Source organism: Piliocolobus tephrosceles, chromosome 10 (assembly GCF_002776525.5).
Source record: "Piliocolobus tephrosceles isolate RC106 chromosome 10, ASM277652v3, whole genome shotgun sequence".
Classification (NCBI taxonomy): domain Eukaryota; kingdom Metazoa; phylum Chordata; class Mammalia; order Primates; family Cercopithecidae; genus Piliocolobus; species Piliocolobus tephrosceles.
In genome coordinates, this window is record NC_045443.1 from 50,020,686 (window position 1) to 50,039,204 (window position 18,519).

At 52.3% G+C, this 18,519-nt stretch overlaps 1 protein-coding gene across 1 annotated transcript in view; it reads right to left on the reverse strand.

Annotated features, from left to right (window-relative positions):
- Positions 1–389: 389 nt before the first annotated feature.
- KRT8 (keratin 8) overlaps positions 390–18,519 on the reverse strand; it is a 25,965-nt gene continuing 7,835 nt past the window's right edge. The window contains exons 2-9 of the mRNA XM_023211026.2: positions 7,992–8,361; positions 5,035–5,243; positions 4,335–4,395; positions 3,767–3,862; positions 2,655–2,945; positions 1,844–2,064; positions 1,626–1,684; positions 390–809 (exon numbers count right to left, since the gene is read on the reverse strand). Coding sequence (XP_023066794.2) covers positions 619–809; positions 1,626–1,684; positions 1,844–2,064; positions 2,655–2,945; positions 3,767–3,862; positions 4,335–4,395; positions 5,035–5,243; positions 7,992–8,361 — 1,498 coding nt within the window. The 3' untranslated portion in view covers positions 390–618. The remainder of the gene's footprint in view (positions 810–1,625; positions 1,685–1,843; positions 2,065–2,654; positions 2,946–3,766; positions 3,863–4,334; positions 4,396–5,034; positions 5,244–7,991; positions 8,362–18,519) is intronic.

Consider the following 18,519-nt stretch of genomic DNA (forward strand, 5'->3'; position numbering starts at 1 on the left):
TCTAGGTGAACCAACTGCTTGGCTTTTCTGAGCCTGGCTTTTCTTATATGCAAATAGCCCGGATGCCAAGGTGTAGGGAAGCACACTAACCTCTCTGCTGCTAATGCCCTCAAAACTTGCTCTGCCTGCCTCTTAGGCCTTGCTACACAGATCAAATGAACCCTGGTATTTGAAAGCACGCTGTAAACCAGAAAGCACTGTGCACAGTTCAGTGACTATTATACAGGTGTACACATCTATGGCAACAAGCAAGGTTTCAACCAGGTTTCAACAAAGGAGCCTCTTTAGGAACAGTTGAGGGGGTCAGACTTTCCCACTGTACACCCCCTGCTTCCTGGACCCCTCCCTCCCACCTCGGTCGACATCAGATGCACACACAGCAAGGACGGTTGGCAGAGCTAGCTGAGGTTTTATTTTGGACCAAAAAAAGAAGCAATTGAATTGTTTTATAGCTGGAGGCATAGGCAAGGGGGGTCTCCACGTAGTAAACTCCCCTGTGGGTGGGCTGAGGGCCCTCAGGTGGGTCTCCTGTTCCCAGTGGTACCCTACATAGTGGTCTCCCTCCCAGGCTCTGGGGCAGCACAGGAGGGGCAAGCTGGGAGGGGGTGCCGCAGCTGTTCACTTGGGCAGGACGTCAGAGGACTCGGACACCAGCTTCCCATCGCGTGTCTCGATCTTCTTCACAACCACGGCCCTGGAGGAGCTGGTGCGGCTGAAGGAGCTGGAGCCCACGCCAGAGCCAAAGCTGGAGCCCAGGCCGTAGCTGAGGCCGGGGCTTGTGAGGCCCCCATAGGCCGAGCTCAGACCACCTGGTGAGGGACAGAGGTAGCCACATGAGTACAGAAGCTCACCCTGCGGCAGGTTCCATGCCCCTTCCCCCTGCTCACTCCCAACACAGCCCCAGGGATGGGAGGTTAGCCCAGCTCTGCCTGACCACTGATTGCATGGTCCACTACTCCAGCACTGTCAGGGAAAACCAGGAGCAGGGTGGGAAACAGCTGCCATATATATAGCTGTGTGACCTTGGACATTTAACTGGACCTCAGCTTCCTCAACTGAGGACATTTACAGGTGTCATATAAAAAATAAATGACAGCCAGGCCCAGTGTCCCATGCCTGTAATCCCAGCACCGATCACAAGGTCAGGAGTTCAAGACCAGCCTGCCCAACATAGTGAAACCTTGTCTCTACTAAAAATACAAAAATTAGCCAGGCATGGTGGCATGCGCCTGTAGTCCCAGATACTTGGGAGGCCTGAGGCAGGAGAATTTCTTGGACCCAGGAGGTGGAGGTTACAGTGAGCTGAGATCACGCCACTGCACTCCAGCTTGGGTGACAGAGCAAGACTTCGTCTCAAAAAAAAATAAATTAAATTAATGAATCACATAAAGCATGTAGTATACTTAGCACAGTGCCTGGCACAGAGCTATGGTTTATTTGGATGCTTTCTAATAGTAACTCTATTACTGGGGTCCTGAGTATGTGACCCCCACCCTAGGATTCTCCCAAGAACGTGAGTGCCCAGGCTGAGGTCACTGTGAGCGACTAAGCACAGCCCCCTCCCTGGAGCTGAGGGCTCCCTGGGCCCTGCCTCCTGCCCTCATCCCAGGGCCCTGGACACCCACCTGCATAGCCGCTGGTGGTCTTCGTATGAATACTCATGTTCTGCATCCCGGACTCCAGCCTGTACCCAGACACAAGGGGTGTCAGGACCAACTCCTAGCCCTTCTTGGCCCAGAACAACAGGATCCCAAGTCCCAAGGGACTTCTGGGGGCTTCCACCCTCCCCACCCCAGGTCACAGAGATAGGGAAGCGGGTCTGGTCAGAGGTCCCCACACCCACCGGCTCTCCTCGCCCTCCAGCAGCTTCCTGTAGGTGGCGATCTCAATGTCCAGGGCCAGCTTGACGTTCATCAGCTCCTGGTACTCACGCAGCTGCCGCGCCATGTCTTGCTTGGCCCGCTGCAGGGCGGCCTCCAGCTCGGACAACTTGGCGTTGGCATCCTTAATGGCCAGCTCTCCACGCTGCTCGGCATCTGCAATGGCGGCCTCCAGGGAAGCCCTCTGTGGGGTAGGGGACAGGTAAGCAGGTCAGGTTGGGTAGGCCTCCCCTGCTCCCACCCTCCCTTATGGTCCTCCCTACCACCACCTAGGCTGACTCCCCCCAGCTCAAATTAAATGAGACTAAGGAAACAGATCAGGGAGACATGAGCAGCTTCCCTGCTCAGAGTGTGGAGGGGAAGGACCCCAGGTGCTTCCCCTCCACACTCTGCTCAGACCTGTGACACTGTTAAGGGCCTCCCATCCTAACTGGACTAGATCCCTGGATTCTAGACTTTCCTTAACGCAGCAGAGCTCAACCTTACCCTGATACATATGACTGATTAAAGAAAGCAGACTTGGGAGCATGCATCCCGAGCCCCAACATACCTGCCCCAGCCCCCTTTCACCTCTGTCCTGGCCCAAGGGACCTTCCCTGCATCCCTTAGCTTCCCAGAAGCAGACTGAGAAGCTGAACCGTGGCTGCCCCTCCAACTCCCGAATCCTGGTCTAGGATTCCTTCCCCAACTCCCAGAACGCTCACTCTTCCTACATTATCTCCTCTCACCAGGATGTGTCTAAGGGTCCCCTCCCACCCCTGGCCCAGCCCATACCTGGCCTTTGAGGCCCTCAATCTCAGCCTGAAGCCGGCTGATGTTCCGGTTCATCTCGGAGATCTCAGTCTTGGTGCGCCGCAGGTCATCCCCGTGCTTCCCAGCCAGGCTCTGCAGCTCCTCATACTTGATCTGGTACATGCTCTCAGCCTCAGCCCGGCTGCGGTTGGCGATCTCCTCGTACTGTGCCTTGACCTCAGCGATGATGCTGTCCATGTCCAGGGAGCGGCTGTTGTCCATGGACAGCACCACAGATGTGTCCGAGATCTGGGACTGCAGCTCCCGGATCTCCTGTGGGGGAAGAGGGCAAGTGGTAAGGCCCTGTCTCTGCACACAGGGAGTCCCCTTTTCCACAACAGCCTTCCTTAGGGGATAAGACAGGGGCGGCAGAGGAGAGGAGCAAGTGGGAGTCAGGGTTAGGGAGAGGGCAAAGTTTCTGAAGAAGGAACTAGGTAGGCCGGGCACGGTGGCTCAAGCCTGTAATCCCAGCACTTTGGGAGGCCGAGACGGGTGGATCACGAGGTCAGGAGATCGAGACCATCCTGGCTAATACGGTGAAACCCCGTCTCTACTAAAAAATACAAAAAAAACTAGCCGGGCAAGGTGGCGGGCGCCTGTAGTCCCAGCTACTCCGGAGGCTGAGGCAGGAGAATGGCGTGAACCTGGGAGGCGGAGCTTGCAGTGAGCTGAGATCCAGCCACTGCACTCCAGCCTGGGCAACAGAGCAAGACTCCGTCTCAAAAAAAAAAAAAAAAGGAACTAGGTGCACCAATACTAGGTGCACAGAGGGATCCAATGCAACTCAAAGATTAGGAACAAGGGCTTTGGGGACAGAGTTGCTGCTGAATCGCCACACCCTATGATGACCTTTGATATGTTATTTCACTTCTCTGAACCGTTTCTCATCTGTGAAATGGGGTGACGACTCATCCCTCATGAGGGGGACAGAACATATAGACCAATACTAGCTGAGCAACTACTGGTGGCTATAATTAGTCAGCAGTGGACCTTTGTCTTATTAGTGTGCTGGGGGCTCAGCCTCTGGCTGAGTCTCAGGGTGGAGGCGCTGACAAGGCTGGGGGACCCTCAGTCTCCTGCGACCAAGAACATACCTCTTCATACAGTTGCCTGAGGAAGTTGATCTCGTCAGTCAGCCCTTCCAGGCGAGACTCCAGCTCTACCTTGTTCATGTAAGCTTCATCCACATCCTGGGGCATGAGAAGAGGGGAGCCTGAGCTGGGTTTCCACACCCAACCCCAACCAAGGGGCTCCCAAGGTCCACCCAATGGCCTGGTCACAGGACTTTCTAATTGCCCACTTTGTGGTTTGATCTTCCAGCCCAGCCTCTGCCCATCACATGTGCATTCTCAGCCCACACACCACCTCTGCTTCCTGCAACACACCCTCTTCCACCTCCTGCTCTAGGAAATCTTCTAGGGTCAGATCTCCAGTTCTACTGCTCTGTTTTCTGAACCGTGTTCCAACATCACTATCAAGAGTTCTGTCCAAATGCACCTACCACTCTATACTTGTCTACCTTTCTATGCACCCAAATGTTGAAATAAATGAGTTTGTCCCACTACTTAGGAATATTTAGGCACAGAACTCAGAAAGCCTCTTAGTCTGAGTCTCCAAGCCCCAGCCTCCAGTGTCCAGATGGGGGAAGGGAGACTCCCTCACCTTCTTGATGAGGACAAATTCATTCTCCATCTCTGTACGTTTATTGATCTCATCCTCATACCTGTGAGGAAAAGACTTAGAATTAGAGGATGAAGGCAAAAGGGAGGTTGCCCTTGGTCTTTTGGGAGACAGGGACGTTGTGAAAATCAGGAAAATTCAGTTCACAGAGATGCAGGATATGAAAGGCTGGTCCTTCTGTCTTCCCCAGCTACCCTCTCACACCCTCACCCCTCCCTCAGCCTGTGGGAAGCAGGAAATCTCTCTCCAAATCCATGAATACACATCGGATTGGACACCTTAAGAGTGTTAACAGCAGGACCTGACATGAGACCTCAAACAGAACTTGCTGGAGTTTGCTAGAGGTCAAGGGTCAAGACTAAAGAGGGGCCAGAATGTACAAAAGTGAGGCCCGTAGGCTGCCTATCTCTCCCATCTCAGGTTTACCACATAAACGTTGACACATAATTTGTTCTCCAAATCCAGACAGTTGAGATTGAAAGGGGATGGGTACTATCAACAATTACGCTAGGACCCCGGACATAAACACAGACTGTTCCGAGCAAACCTCATCATGTGGTCACCCTAATTAGATAGGACTGCCATGCCCACAACAGAGGGCCAAGGGGACTTAGTCCCAAGGTCCCAAGGGGTGGAGGAGAGCACGGTGACTTCAGTTGGGTGGAGAGTGGGAGTTGCTCACTTGTTCTTGAAGTCCTCCACCAGCCCCTGCATGTTGCCAAGCTCTGCCTCCAGCTTCAGCTTCTCCTGGCCCAGAGTCTCCAGCTGCCGCCTAAGGTTGTTGATGTAACTCTCGAACATGTTGTCCATGTTGCTCCGAGCCGTCTTCTGCTGCTGCAGGAGGCTCCACTTGGTCTCCAGCATCTTGTTCTGCTGCTCCAGGAACCGTACCTGTACGAAGTAGGAGAGAGCAAAAAGGTCCACATCAGACCAGGGCTCAAAGTCTGGAGGGAAGCAAGCAGTCTTTTCTCTTAATCCACTCCCCAAGCAGTAAGGTCTCCAGGCCCCAGGAACCTGGTTAGCTGTTCTGGAAGGATCACCTATGCCCAGGGGTAGAAAGCAAGGCATGATGGTGAGTGAGGTGGGGAGCAGTGTCCCTTAGCATTGGGTGGGAGAAAGAGTTAGAAGGAGACAGTAAGGGAGTTATGCTAAAACTGCATTTGCAAACTAATAGGTCTAATTTCATTTACATAGATTGTATATTACAGATCAATCAAAATGGCCAAGCTTTCTTTCTTTTTTTTTTTTTTTTTGAGACGGAGTCTCCCTCTGTGGCCCAGGCTGGAGTACAGTGGTGCAATCTCGGCTCACTGCAAGCTCCGTCTCCCGGGTTCACGCCATTCTCCTGCCTCAGCCTCCCGGGTAGCTGGGACTACAGGCGCCCGCCACCACGCCCTGTTGATTTTTTTTTTTATTATACTTTAAGTTCTAGGGTACATGTACATAACGTGCAGGTTTGTTACATATGTATACATGTGCCATGTTGGTGTGCTGCACAATTTTTTTTTATATATTTTTAATAGAGACGGGGTTTCACCATGTTAGGCAGGATGGTCTTGAACTCCTGACCTTGTGATCTGCCTGCATCGGCCTCCCAAAGTGCTGTAATTACAGATGTGAGCCACCGCGCCCGGCCAAAAATAGCAAACCTTTCTAAAGATGTTAAGATTGAAAAACAGGCCGGGCGTGGCGGCTCACGCTTGTAATCCCAGCACTTTGGGCCACCACGCTTGTAATCCCAGCACTTTGGGTGGCCACGGCATGCTGATTTCTTGAGGTCAAGAGTTCAAGACCAGACTGGCCAACATAGTGAAACCCTGTCTCTACTAATAATACAAAAATTAACTGGGCGTGGTTGCGCACACCTGTAGTCCCAGCTACTCGGGAGGCTGAGGCAGGAGAATCGCTTGAACCCAGGAAGCGGAGTTTGCAGTAAGCTGAGATCATGCCACTGCACTCTAGCCTGGGTGACAGAGTGAGACTCTGTCTCAAAAAAAAACACACACACACTTTGTAACTCTTTCTAAACTGGAGGGTCTTCTTGGAAGACAGAAACCTTTTAAGAGTACAGCCTAGTTCCCTCCACCACTCTCTGCAAATCGCTTTCTTCCCCAGGTCATTCTGTCCCAAAATTATTTAAAAAAAAAAAAAAGTGATTATAACATCTTATCCTAATGGAATGTGGGCCAAGCACTGCTGAACTCTTTACATATGTAAGTTTGAATAGGCAAAAACTCTTGGATTTAGGGGCTCTCGTGTTCATTTTATAGATGAGGAAATAAGACTTGGCAAGGGAGTCCATCACCAGGAACCGGCAGAGCATTGCGAACCAATAATTCAGATTTCAAAGCCTGTGCTTAGCTGCTCTCTATAAGGACCCCAGGGCTAGCAAAACGCAGTCAACAAGTCAAGCCCAGGCACTTGGAGCGCCAAGGGCCCCCGACCACAGGGTTCCTGGGGTTCCGGGTCCTCCCGGCCACTCTGCCCCAGGATTTCCCTCCTCCCGTTCCCACAATGCCTCCCAGGAGCCAGTCAGCGTGAAGGATCCAATCCTCGGGGCCGCCGGGGGCCGGGGGCCCCTAAGGCAGCGGAGTCCCAGGGCTGCAAAACCCGGCCTGGCTCCTGCTGTGTGAACGTGGAGCCAGGCCGCTGGGGCAGAGCAGGGACAGGACGCGAGAAAGGGACACGGGCTGAAAGTGGGCGAGGGGTGTTGGTGGGCGACTGCGTTATCTGAAGCCATAAACTTAACAGGACGTGAACCCCGGGCGGGGCGTCCCACACCCACAGACTTTGAATCCTGGATGGGCTTTCCGAGGCCAGGCCCTGGCGCCTCCTCCACCCCACCCCACCCCAGCCCAGCCCAGGCCACCCCACCCCGGCCCACCCCCGACGCCGAGCTCCGCCAGGTGGAGTAGCGCATCCCGAGACGGCAGCCAGCTGCCCCTTCACCCCGCCCCCGCCCCGCCCACGCTGCCGGCGCAGAGGTCAGGGTATGACTCATTCTGTGACCCCCGCACTCAAGCCTCCGGGCGCCAAAGGCCTCAATCAATATTTGCCGGTTTGAACCCAGACATCCACTTCTTTCTCCTAGAATGCTAGAATCCCACCAAACGCCTATGTAAAAAAAAAAAAAAAATCACAAAGGCACCACTGGGGAGCCGTTGGGGTAGTGCCCGGTAAAAGGCGAACCTGGAGGAGGGTAGTCCCAGAACAGCTGGGACTGCCGCAGGGTGATAGCTTAAAAGACGATCAGAACTCGGGTTGGGGTGAGAACAATAACTGCTATTATTTTCTATAATTTAGGGACAGAATGACCTGGGGAAGAACGGGATTTGTAGAGAGGGGTGGTGGGAACTAGGCTGTACCCTTAAGTTGTCTCTCTCTTCCAAGACCCTCCAGTTTAAAAGGGAAGGAAGAAGCCCCAGGATTCATCCCGGCTGTCCAGACCCTCTCCCCACCCTCACCCAGCCCAAACCAACGTGCACGGGAGGGGTGAGTCGGAGGCTGGAAGGGAGAGTGTGGCCAGGGCAGGTGAGGCCCAGCAGGACGCCAGTTGGGGGCTGGAGATGTGCACAGGGACCGGGACTACTAGGAGAAAGGGGGCGCGGGCACAATCCGCCACGCAGTGGGGACCCTCACCTTGTCTATGAAGGAGGCAAACTTGTTGTTGAGGGTCTTGATCTGCTCCTTCTCCTGGGTGCGCACGGCCTGGATGTTGGGGTCCACCTCCAGGTTAAGGGGGCTCAGCAGGCTCTGGTTGACCGTGACTGCGGTGATGCCTCCCATGCCGCTGGCCCCACCATAGCCGCCGCCCAGGCCACCCCGAAGGCTGCTGCTTCCCACTCGGGAGAAGCTCGAGGAGCTGATGCGGGCACCGGGCCCACTCGTGTAGGAGCGGCTGCTGAAGGCCCGGGGGCCAGAGGTGGACACCTTGTAGGACTTCTGGGTCACCCTGATGGACATGGTGGAGGCAGGACTGGAGGCAGGTGGGCCGAACCAGGAGGAGATCCTAGAAGGAGCGGAGATGAGGAGAGCTCTCAGGAATGGCCTTTTATAAAAGAAAGCCCAGCCCCGGGGGATGGGGGGGAAAGGCCTCGTACCTGAGTGGCTAGGCCCAGAGGGGGCTGGGCCTAACCCGTCACCTGCCACCTCCCGGCAGGACTCAGGTGGGGGCAGCAGAGAGCTGCTGCCACCCAAGGGCCCGCTCCAACCCTGGAGCCCACTCCAGCACCACCCCCAGAAACCCAGGAAAAGGCAATTCAGTGAATATGAAACTGGAAGAAATCCTGTCCTGGCACAAGCGCCTGTAACAAGGAGACTTGCCTGGGCCGCCCAGCCACTACAACCCTGACTCCTGGGTCTTGTCTCCCTCCCTCCTGGGGGAAATAAACTGGAGGACTGGGAAGTATGGCAAAAAGGGGTCTCCTAGCATTTGGGTCTCCTCTGAGCTGCGGACACCCCAAAGAAACTCTCCCGTGTTCTCCCTGATTGAAGCGATTACAAGGGCCTGCCTGGGCTGGATGACAGAACAGCTGGAGTCCAAAGCCTTGAATCTGAAATCAACCATTTGCCTCATCTCTCCAGGTTACTGTTCTACCCCTAGCACCTGTTGCAATGCCAAGAGGGTCTGGGTAGATATTTGTGGAATGAGTGAATGAATAAAAAAAAATCACACACACACACACACACACACACACACACACGCGCGCGCACGCAGAGTGGCTGTCGTCCCTCTGCATCTGAAGGTGCAAGATAAAAAGAGATCCAAGGCCAGGCACGGTGGCTCACGCCTACAATCCCAGCACTTTGGGAGGCTGAGGGGGGCGGATCACAAGGTCAGGAGTTCAAGACCAACCTGACCAACATGGTGAAACCCCATCTCTACTAAAAATACAAAAAGTGGCCAGGTGTGATGTAATCCCAGCTACTCAGGAGGCTGAGGGAGGAGAATCACTTGAACCCAGGAGGCAGAGGTTGCAGTCAACTGAGATCGCGCCACTGCACTCCAGTCTGGGCAACAGAGCAAGATTCAGTCTCAAAGAAAAAAAAATAGAGAGAGAGATCCAACACAGCTCTTTTCCTGAACATAACCCAGGGGCCTCCTCTCCTCCCAAGATCCTAGGATCCCCTGGGCCAGGTGAACACTGTAGGCCTCACTGAAGGGCCTAGAGAATGACGAGCAAGACTAGAAGGCAGAGAACACAGGGGTGGGGGGGCCAGAGGAGATGGGAGCTATGTCAGGGACTTCATAGTTCTTACTGCTCTTTGCGGGAGTCACTCCCATTTCTCCCAGTGGTGAATAATGGGAAGTGAGACAGGACGGCAGGGGGTACAGTGGAGTGACGTGGCACTGGTGGTGCTACCTAGACCCTCCTGCTTTTCCCAGTCTCCCAACGGGCCAGAGGAAATAGAGGAAGAGTCCCTGCACCTGTCTCCCTGATCCCATTATCAAAGTGAGTCAGGAGGGCAGGTTGGGACGTAGCATGCACCTGTGGGAGGTTGGAGACTGGGGAGCTGAGCAAGGCACCCCAGGCCTGGGTGGGGCCGGGTGGGGCACGCTGTGGGTGGAAGGCAGGAGGTTTAGGTCCCCAAGGCAGAGATTCCACCTGCAATTACCTGATGGCTGGGGCTGGGTTCTCTGGAAGATACTGCAGGGTGTGTTGTGGGGCCTGGATGAAACTGAACTGGGAGGACCAACAGATGACAGCCAGATCCCCTTGAGGAGAGGGACAGGTGACACACAGCCCTGACCCAGCGAAGGGGGTGACCACCTACTAGGAGGACAGATATACAGTTTCCTCCCCATCCTTCTCTATGAGAGACACCCAGGCTCACAGAAAGATAGGCATATAGGACCCCTACCCAGAAGGACAGAGAGACCCAGAAGCCCCCTCCTTGGAGGACAGACATAAACCTAAAAAGACACACACAGACAAGCTCTCTTCACAATGCATGCACACACACACACACACACACACACACACACGCACACCACATTGAAGTCCCTTCCGGAAAAATGCACAGGTCCCCAGAGTGGGCACAGAGAGTGGCTCCTTCTCCTCCCCTTCCTCCCCTCCCCAGGCCCTGCCCCCTGCTGTGCTGAATGGAGCAAGGGAAATTCAGTTAGCACCTGTTTACACCAGGCCTTCTCCCAGCTCCTTTAAACGATGCCTACTTTTCCGAAGACTGATTGGAATGCATGCTACCCCCTCCCCAATAAACACCCTCACCCACCAGGGCTGAGAAACTTTTTCCAGAAGACCAAAGGGAGAAGGGCTGGGCCCAGTGCCAAACCTGGGACAGGGAAGGCGGAAGGAGGGAGGGAGGGGCTGGTCAGACGGGTATGGCAGGCCTGGAAAGGGAGGACAGGCGCTCTCCCTATCTTCCCTCCCCCACGCTGCTGTTAGAGGGAACAGGAGGCACTCAGGTCCTGCTCCTAGGCAGCACAAGGAGCAAAAAAACAGCACTCCAAAGCCCTTCCTGACATTTCAGTCCCCTCCAACCCACCTTTCTGGATCCCTGGTTCTAGGGGTGTCTCTTGTTTAAGGTGAGGACAAAGGGGGTTTCCAGGGACCCTGCAGTATGCAGGCTGGAGGGCTGACCCAGACCTTACCCAGCCAGGGAAAGCCCTTTTTTCTGGGGCAGCCCAGAACAGTCCAGGGCCAGAAGTGTTTGTGTCTCATTTGTCAGCTCTCTATTGCCCAGAGACCCCAGCCAAACCCTCCCCCAGATGCTCCAAGCCCAGCCTCAGTGCAGGAGAAGAGGCCAGAGTTGGCCTCTCTGATGGCCCCTGCCTGGGATTTCAGGGTTAAAGGCAGAAGGGGAAGGCCCCTGGGACTAGGGCCAAGTGGTGAGGGAAGAGAGAACCAGACTGGGGCGGGCCCGCAGGTACAACTCCTTGTAAGGCATTGTGGTCTACACACAGTTGCCTGCCCAACAAAAGGGAACAACGTGTTTGCGGTGCCTGCCCTACCCAGACAACTCTGCCTCAAACCGCCTTTCCTGGAGAGTGAACCAGGGAAGGAGGAGACACTCCCTGTGGGCCAGGAGTGAGGGTCAGGCCCCCTACTTGTAATGGTACAGGATAATTCAGAGAAGGACCCGGAACCCTGAGCAGTGGCATGAAGTCTTGGGGCCAGTGGGGTAAGCAGGTAGCTGTTATCATCACTCACGATCATGGGAAGAGACGGTCTGAACAAGTTTTGCTTGGTGTTCAGGACTGATGATCTCATTCGCTGTGGCATTGTTCATAATAGCCAAAGAGTGGGAACAAAACAAATGTCCACCAAATGATGAATGGATTTTTTTAATGTGGCATATCCATACAATCTAATGTTACAATTAAAAGGAATGAATTACCGATGCATGTTGGGTGTAGATGAGCCTTGAAACCCGTATGCTCAGTGAAAGGGGACAGTCATAGAAAATCAGGTACCCTCTGATTCCATTTGTATCACATGTGCACAGCAGACAAAGCATAGAGACAGGAAGTAGACTAGTGGTTGCCTAGGGTGGGGAGGAATGGAGGTGAATGCTAAAGAGCGTGGGGTTTCTTTTTGGGGTGATGAGAATATTCTAAATTTGATGGTGGTGGGCAGGCACAATGGCTCTACCTATAATCCCAGCACTTTGGGAGGCCAAGGCAGGAGGATTATTTTAGCCCAGGAGTTTGAGACCAGCCTGAGCAACATAATGAAACCCCCATCTCTACAAAAAATACAAAACTTAGCCGGGCATGGCGGCACATGCCTGTAGTCCCATCTGCTCTGGAGGCTGAGTTGTGACGATCACCTGAGCCCGGAAAGTTGAGACTGTATGCATTGAGTCAAGATTGTGCCTCTGCACACTAGCCTGCCTGGGAGACAGAGTGAGACTCTGTCTCAAAAATAAATAAATAAATAAATAAACAAATTAGATGATGGTAAAGCTGCACAAGTCTGTGAACATACTAAAAACCACTGAACTGCAAGCTTCAGATTGTTGAATTATGTTGTATGTGAATTACAGCTCAACAAAGCTATAACAAAAAGATAACCACAAACGCATAAATGAGCTACATATAAAAAGCAGGGCCTTTGTGCCCAGCATAAGGGGTCAGGGGAAAGAAGGAAAGAGTTTGTTTTAAGATGCCCCAGGTAGAGGCTTTTTGCCTCTGGGTTAAGGCAGTGACCCAAAAGTACCCGAAATCCCTTTAAACGATGGAGCATTTTAAAATGTTATTGTTGGCATAGAAGTAGCTGCATTTAGCATTGAGATAGCAGAATAGTTTGTTTAAATAGGAAGCCACAGGTGGTGGGTACACTCCTCAGCAAGCAGCATCATGAATAATAGAGTCAATTTGAGTGCTAATTTTATGTTGTGTGCCTCAAGGCTAAAATTTTTCATTGTCAAAGCTTAGCAAATGGTGACTTTTTTACTCTTGATCAGTGGTGGATCTGATGATTAAAGCCAGCCAGGATGGAAATGGACTGCCTAGACAGGTAACAAGCTCCTGTCCCTGGAGACATGGAGAGGGACCTTGCTCACCAGCTGTCCACTGGCTCAGTGGGAGGGGGCGTCTCACATTTGCTAGGGTTTGAATTAGAATGTCCAAGTCCCACCAACTCTGAAAGCCTTTGATCCACTTCCACTACCGTAGAGCTTTACATACTGAAGATGAAAATCTACAAATGTTCTCTGGTTTGAAATTTTGGTTGTGATAAAAGATATGATTAGAAATTATTAGAACAAGAGTGTGGGAGGACAGCACAGCCTTGTTGTAGAGGAAGGAGACACAAGTCCAACAGCCTGGAGATGATGAGGTCTCCCACACTTTTTTTTCTTTTTTGTAGAAACAGGATCTCGCTATGTTGCCCAGCCTATCTCGAACTCCTGGATGCAAGCAATTCTTCTGCCTCAGCCTCCCAAAGTGCTGGGGTTACAGGCGTTAGCCACTGCACACAGCCTGTCTCTCACACTTTCAACATCCTGTCACCCTCCTCTCCACTGACACCAAACCAAGAATATCATCCCACTGGGTGAGCATGAAGCCTAGGTGGAAGGTCCCAGCTATGGCTCAGTCCACAGAGTCCTTCCCCTTAACTCTAGTTCTCCATCACATCAAGATTGCCCGTGGGAGATTATAAAAGTACACATGCTCAGGCCGCACCCTGTCTGCATTTTCAAGGCTTCCTCTGTGCAGTCAGAGTCAGACACCATGCTTTAGCTCTGGTCCCACCACCAAGACCCTTAGGAACACAATTCCTTCCTCTTCCCAGAGGAAATAGGCCAGAGCTCAAATCCAGAGCACTGCAGAGTTCCTGCTTATAAAGGGTGAAATACTCTGTCCCTCAGGAAGGAAAACAGAGTGGTTCAGTCCCCAGAAGCTGACACTCCACCACCGTTGGCCAGGGCCACAGAGACAGAGACTGCAAGAGGACAGACACAAATGGGTCCCACTCCTGACAGTGAGGACAGCAGTGCCGGAGACTTGAGTGACGGGAAGTGGAAGTTATTGAGAGGATTTCAAGGATTTCAAGGAAACTTCAGAAGCTGGCATTGAGATAGGGGAAGCCCTCATGGTGTTCAGGCAACTGGACAGGAGTGCAGGAGAGGAAGGACAAACAGGAAGGACCTGGGGCTCAGCTATAGGCATCCTGCCCACCCCCACCCCAGCCCTGAGGATTCCCCTGGCCTGAGTGCTTAGCACTGAGCTGATATCCGGAGGCTCACTGTTCTGATTTTCCTGCTGGGCAACCTGAGGACAAAGGTGAGAGTGGCGGGCAGGGACTAGAGGCCTTTTTTCCTTCCTGTGTTCACCCATTCATTTATCCACATATTTGCTTATCAGGCACTAGTCTAAAAAATTTCGGGAGATGAGCTATTTGGGTCCTCTCAAACCAAAGGAGGCAGGAGCCTCCTTTAGCCAAAGCGAGGTATTTCCTGAAAGTCCCTGTTGAGAAGTGACCATCAGGCCAGACGTGGTGGCTCACACCTATAATCCCAGCACTCTGGGAGGCCGAGGAGGGCGGAACACCTGAGTTCAGCAGGTGTTCACCCGATTCTGGTATTCCCCGCTTCACCACCACCATCAACAAAAGGTTTATGATTCTATGTAACTTTCAAGGACTCCTAAAAATTTGGCGTCAGTCTGAAAATAATGAGAATTTTCAGGAGGGTAGAGGTGAATGATGATACACAGGTGTTTTTGAGCAGGTGTCTTTATATGCATGTATCCATATAAATCCAAAGCACACGTGTTTGACGGTTATCTCCCAGAACAAAGAGCCCCCTTAACAGGCCCGTCTCCCACCCTGTGGGCACACAACCTCAGTCTATAGCACACACGCCCTCTTGTCCCTCACACACTCTCTCAGGTTCACATACACCCCACCTGCCCTCTCACTTGCATGGCCTGACACACAGGCCAAGGTGCAGTACCACCTCAGATCCTCATCTCAGGCACAAGCATGTGTGTGTACCACCCGTCAGAGTTCCGTGCATACCACCTTCCTACGAACATCACACACACACCTGTGCACACACAGCCGTATATAACACACATCCAAACCCAAACACACAGTTACACGTTTGTTTGTTTTTTCTTTTATACAGACAGAGGTTTCACTGTGTTGCCCAGGCTGGTCTCAAAATCCTGGCCTTAGGCTGAGAAAGGGGGCTCACGCCTGTAATACTATCACTTTAGGAGGCCAAGGCCAGTTGATTACCTGAAGTCAGGAGTTCAAGACCAGCCTGACCAACATGGTGAAACCCCATCCCTACTAACAGTACAAAAATTAGCTGGGCATGGTGGTGGGCACCTGTAATCCCAACTACTTGGGAGGCTGAGGCTGGAGAATCGCTTGAACCAGGGAGGCAAAGATTGCAGTGAGCCAAGATCGCCCCATTGCACTCCAGCCTTGGTGACAGAGCGAGACTCTAGCTCAAAAACAAAACAAACGGCCAGGCACGGTGGCTCAAGCCTGTAATCCCAGCACTTTGGGAGGCCGAGACGGGCGGATCACGAGGACAGGAGATCGAGACCATCCTGGCTAACACGGCGAAACCCCGTCTCTACTAAAAATACAAAAAAAATTAGCCGGGCGAGGTGGCGGGCGCCTGTGGTCCCAGCTACTCAGGAGGCTGAGGCGGGAGAATGGCGTGAACCCGGGAGGCGGAGGTTGCAGTGAGCTGATATCCGGCCACTGCACTCCAGCCTGGGCGACAGAGCAAGACTCCATCTCAAAAAAAAAAAAAAAAAAACAAACAAAACAAAACAAATCCACCAGGTGCAGTGGCTCACATCTGTAATCCCAGCACTTTGGGAGGCCAAGGCAGGCAGATCACCTGAGGTTGGGAGTTCGAGACCAGCCTGACCAACATAGAGAAAATGTCTTTACTAAAAATACAAAAAAATTAGCCAGGCGTAGTGGCACATGCCTGTAATCCCAGCTACCCTGGAGGCTGAGGCAGGAGAATCGCTTGAAGCCGGGAGGCGGAGGTTGCAGTGAGTTGAGATCACGCCATTGCACTCCAGCCTGGGCAACAAGAGTGAAACTCTGTCTCAAAAACAAACAAACAAAAAATCCTTGCCTCAAGCGATCCTCCCACCTTGGCCTCCCAAAGTGCTATAACTCCCAAAGTTACAAGCGTGTGCCCCAGCTCCCAGCCGATGGATACACATTCTTGATTGCATATGACTAAAACCCAACTCAAACAGACTTAAGCATAAAAAGATCATTTATTTGCTCTTATAATTGAGAAGTTCGAGGGTGCATTTGGCTTTCAGCCTAGCCAGATAAGGGGCTCAGTGATATCATCAGGACCAAGACTCTTCCTCCCCATCTCTTGGCTGTTTTCCTCCATGTTAGCTTCGTCTTCGGAGAGGCCATCTCCCTGCTGCAAGAAGGGCGACTACTAAGGGAGAACCTCTTTCCGGATGCTTCCTGCTGAAGTTCCAGGGCTGACTCTCACTAGGCTGATGTAGATCACATGCTCATCTCTGAACCTATCCCTGTGGCCAGGGGAATATAATACTATCATGTATTCTAGACTAGACTAGATCACGTAACAAGACCCTGCGGAGGGGTGATCAGCCCTGCCCAACCTATAGAGAAAGGGGGCAAAAAAATGTGATTCGCCAAAAGACCAGGAAGAAATGCTGGACAGGGCCGGGCACCATGGCTCACACCTGTAATCCTAGCACTTTGGGAGGCTGAGGTGGGCGGATCACCTGAGGTCAGGAGGTTGAGACCAGCCCGGTCAACATGGTGAAACCCCGTCTCTACTAAAAATACAAAAAAATCAGCCAGGCGTGGTGGTGCATGCCTGTAGTCCCAGCTACTCAGAAGGCTGAGACAGGAGAATCACTTGAACCCAGGAAGCGGAGGCTGCAGTGAGCCAAGATCACAGCACTGAACTCCAGTCCAGCCTGGGCAACAGAGCAAGACTCCGTCTCAAAAAAAAAAAAAAAAAAAAAACAAGAAAGAAAGTAAAAGAAATGCTGCACGGGCAGAAACAACAGATGTTCACTACATACACTAAGCAAAATGTACACCAATAAAGAGGTGGAACCAGAGAGGCCAGTTATAAAGATATCCGTGTACACACTGAGCCCTTGTATAAATACAAATACTACCTGGCCAAAGTCTACCTTCTGCACCTTATCAACGGAATATTGATTTCAGATAAATATGATTCACATGTACGCCATAGGACTTTAGGGGAAGAAGAGGGCCCTTAGAGCAAGCTGAGCTTAGAAAAGTAAGATATGGATGGAAAGATCTGGAAATGTGATAAATCACTGGACAGGAACAGGATTCCTATGGAAGAGTAGAAAGGCTAGGTACTGGGGAGGAGGGTGGGACTAGGGATTTCAGAGGCCAGACAGAGCTTTCTTCTGCAGGTTGCAGGAAGGGAGGAGCAGGGTGATGAGCTTAAAGCAGTGCTTTAGGAAAATTAGGCTGGCTGGGGTGTTCAGGGTAGATGGTAGGGGCAAAAACTAGGGGCAGGAGACTATAAAGGGGGCTACTGCAGAAAGCAAGTCTGGAGGCCTGCGGTGTGGTAGGAGCAGGAAGATAGGGATGGACTCAAGCTAGAACCAATAGGATGTGGCAGTTGACTGCATGGGCATGAGTCCAAGGTCACTCAGCTGCACTTCCAGCAGCTCCCTGCTGAACCCTAGCACCTTCTGTTCCAGCTAGACTGTTCCATGCACTTGCTGTGAGCCACTGGGCTTACCATCGTGTCATCCAATCAGTTTTAGACACAGCTCCTTGGAGACAGAGCAGGTTCCTCCGGAGTCTGTGTCTGGTTCCTGTCTCAGTGCCAGCATCTGCCTGGCATGGCACTGGCCCAGAGTAGATGCTGCAGAGTAAATGTGTAGACCTTCCTCTGAACATGCAGTTTATACTTGCCTTCTTATCTTGGTTCATCCCACACACACCCCTTCATTCCAGTAACAGCACGATGAGGCTATCTCAGAACGCACCACGGTCCTCAGCAGCAGAAGCAAGTGTGGACAAGCCCGCCTTCTTGCATGCTGACCATGCTGGAGCAGGGTTTGGCTCTTGTCTGACTCCTAGGACTGACCGATGCGAGGAGGTGCCTGGGATAGTGAGGAGAATGGGAACCATATTCCAGTGAGACATAGCGCAGGAGCTGGGAGTGCCAGCCTTGGAGAAGAGGTTCCCAACATGTGTAAAACCTCAGGACTGTCTGGAGGAAGAGGGGACATTTATCTGTGTGACCCAAGAGATATAACCAGCACCAATAGGAAGGATTCCCCCAGAGAGAGACTTCTGTTCCCTGTAATCAATGACTTCCCAAAAGTTGGAGCTTTGTGAAAAGAGAGTCAGCAGCCAGGCACAGTGGCTCACGCCTGTAATCCCAGCACTTTGGGAGGCTGAAGTGGGTGGATCACTTGAGGTCAGGCGTTCAAGACCAGCCTGACCAACATGGTGAAACCCTGTCTCTAGTAAAAAAAAAAAAAAAAGAAAAGAAAAGAAAAGAAATTAGCCGGGTATGGTGGTGCACACCTGTAATCTCAGCTAGTTGGGAGGCTGAGGCAGGAGAATTGCTTGAACCCAGGAGGCAGAGGTTGCAGTGAGCCAAGATCGCACCATTGCACTCCAGCCTGAGCAACAAGAGTGAAACTCCATCTCAAAAAAAAAAAAAAAAAAAAAAAAAG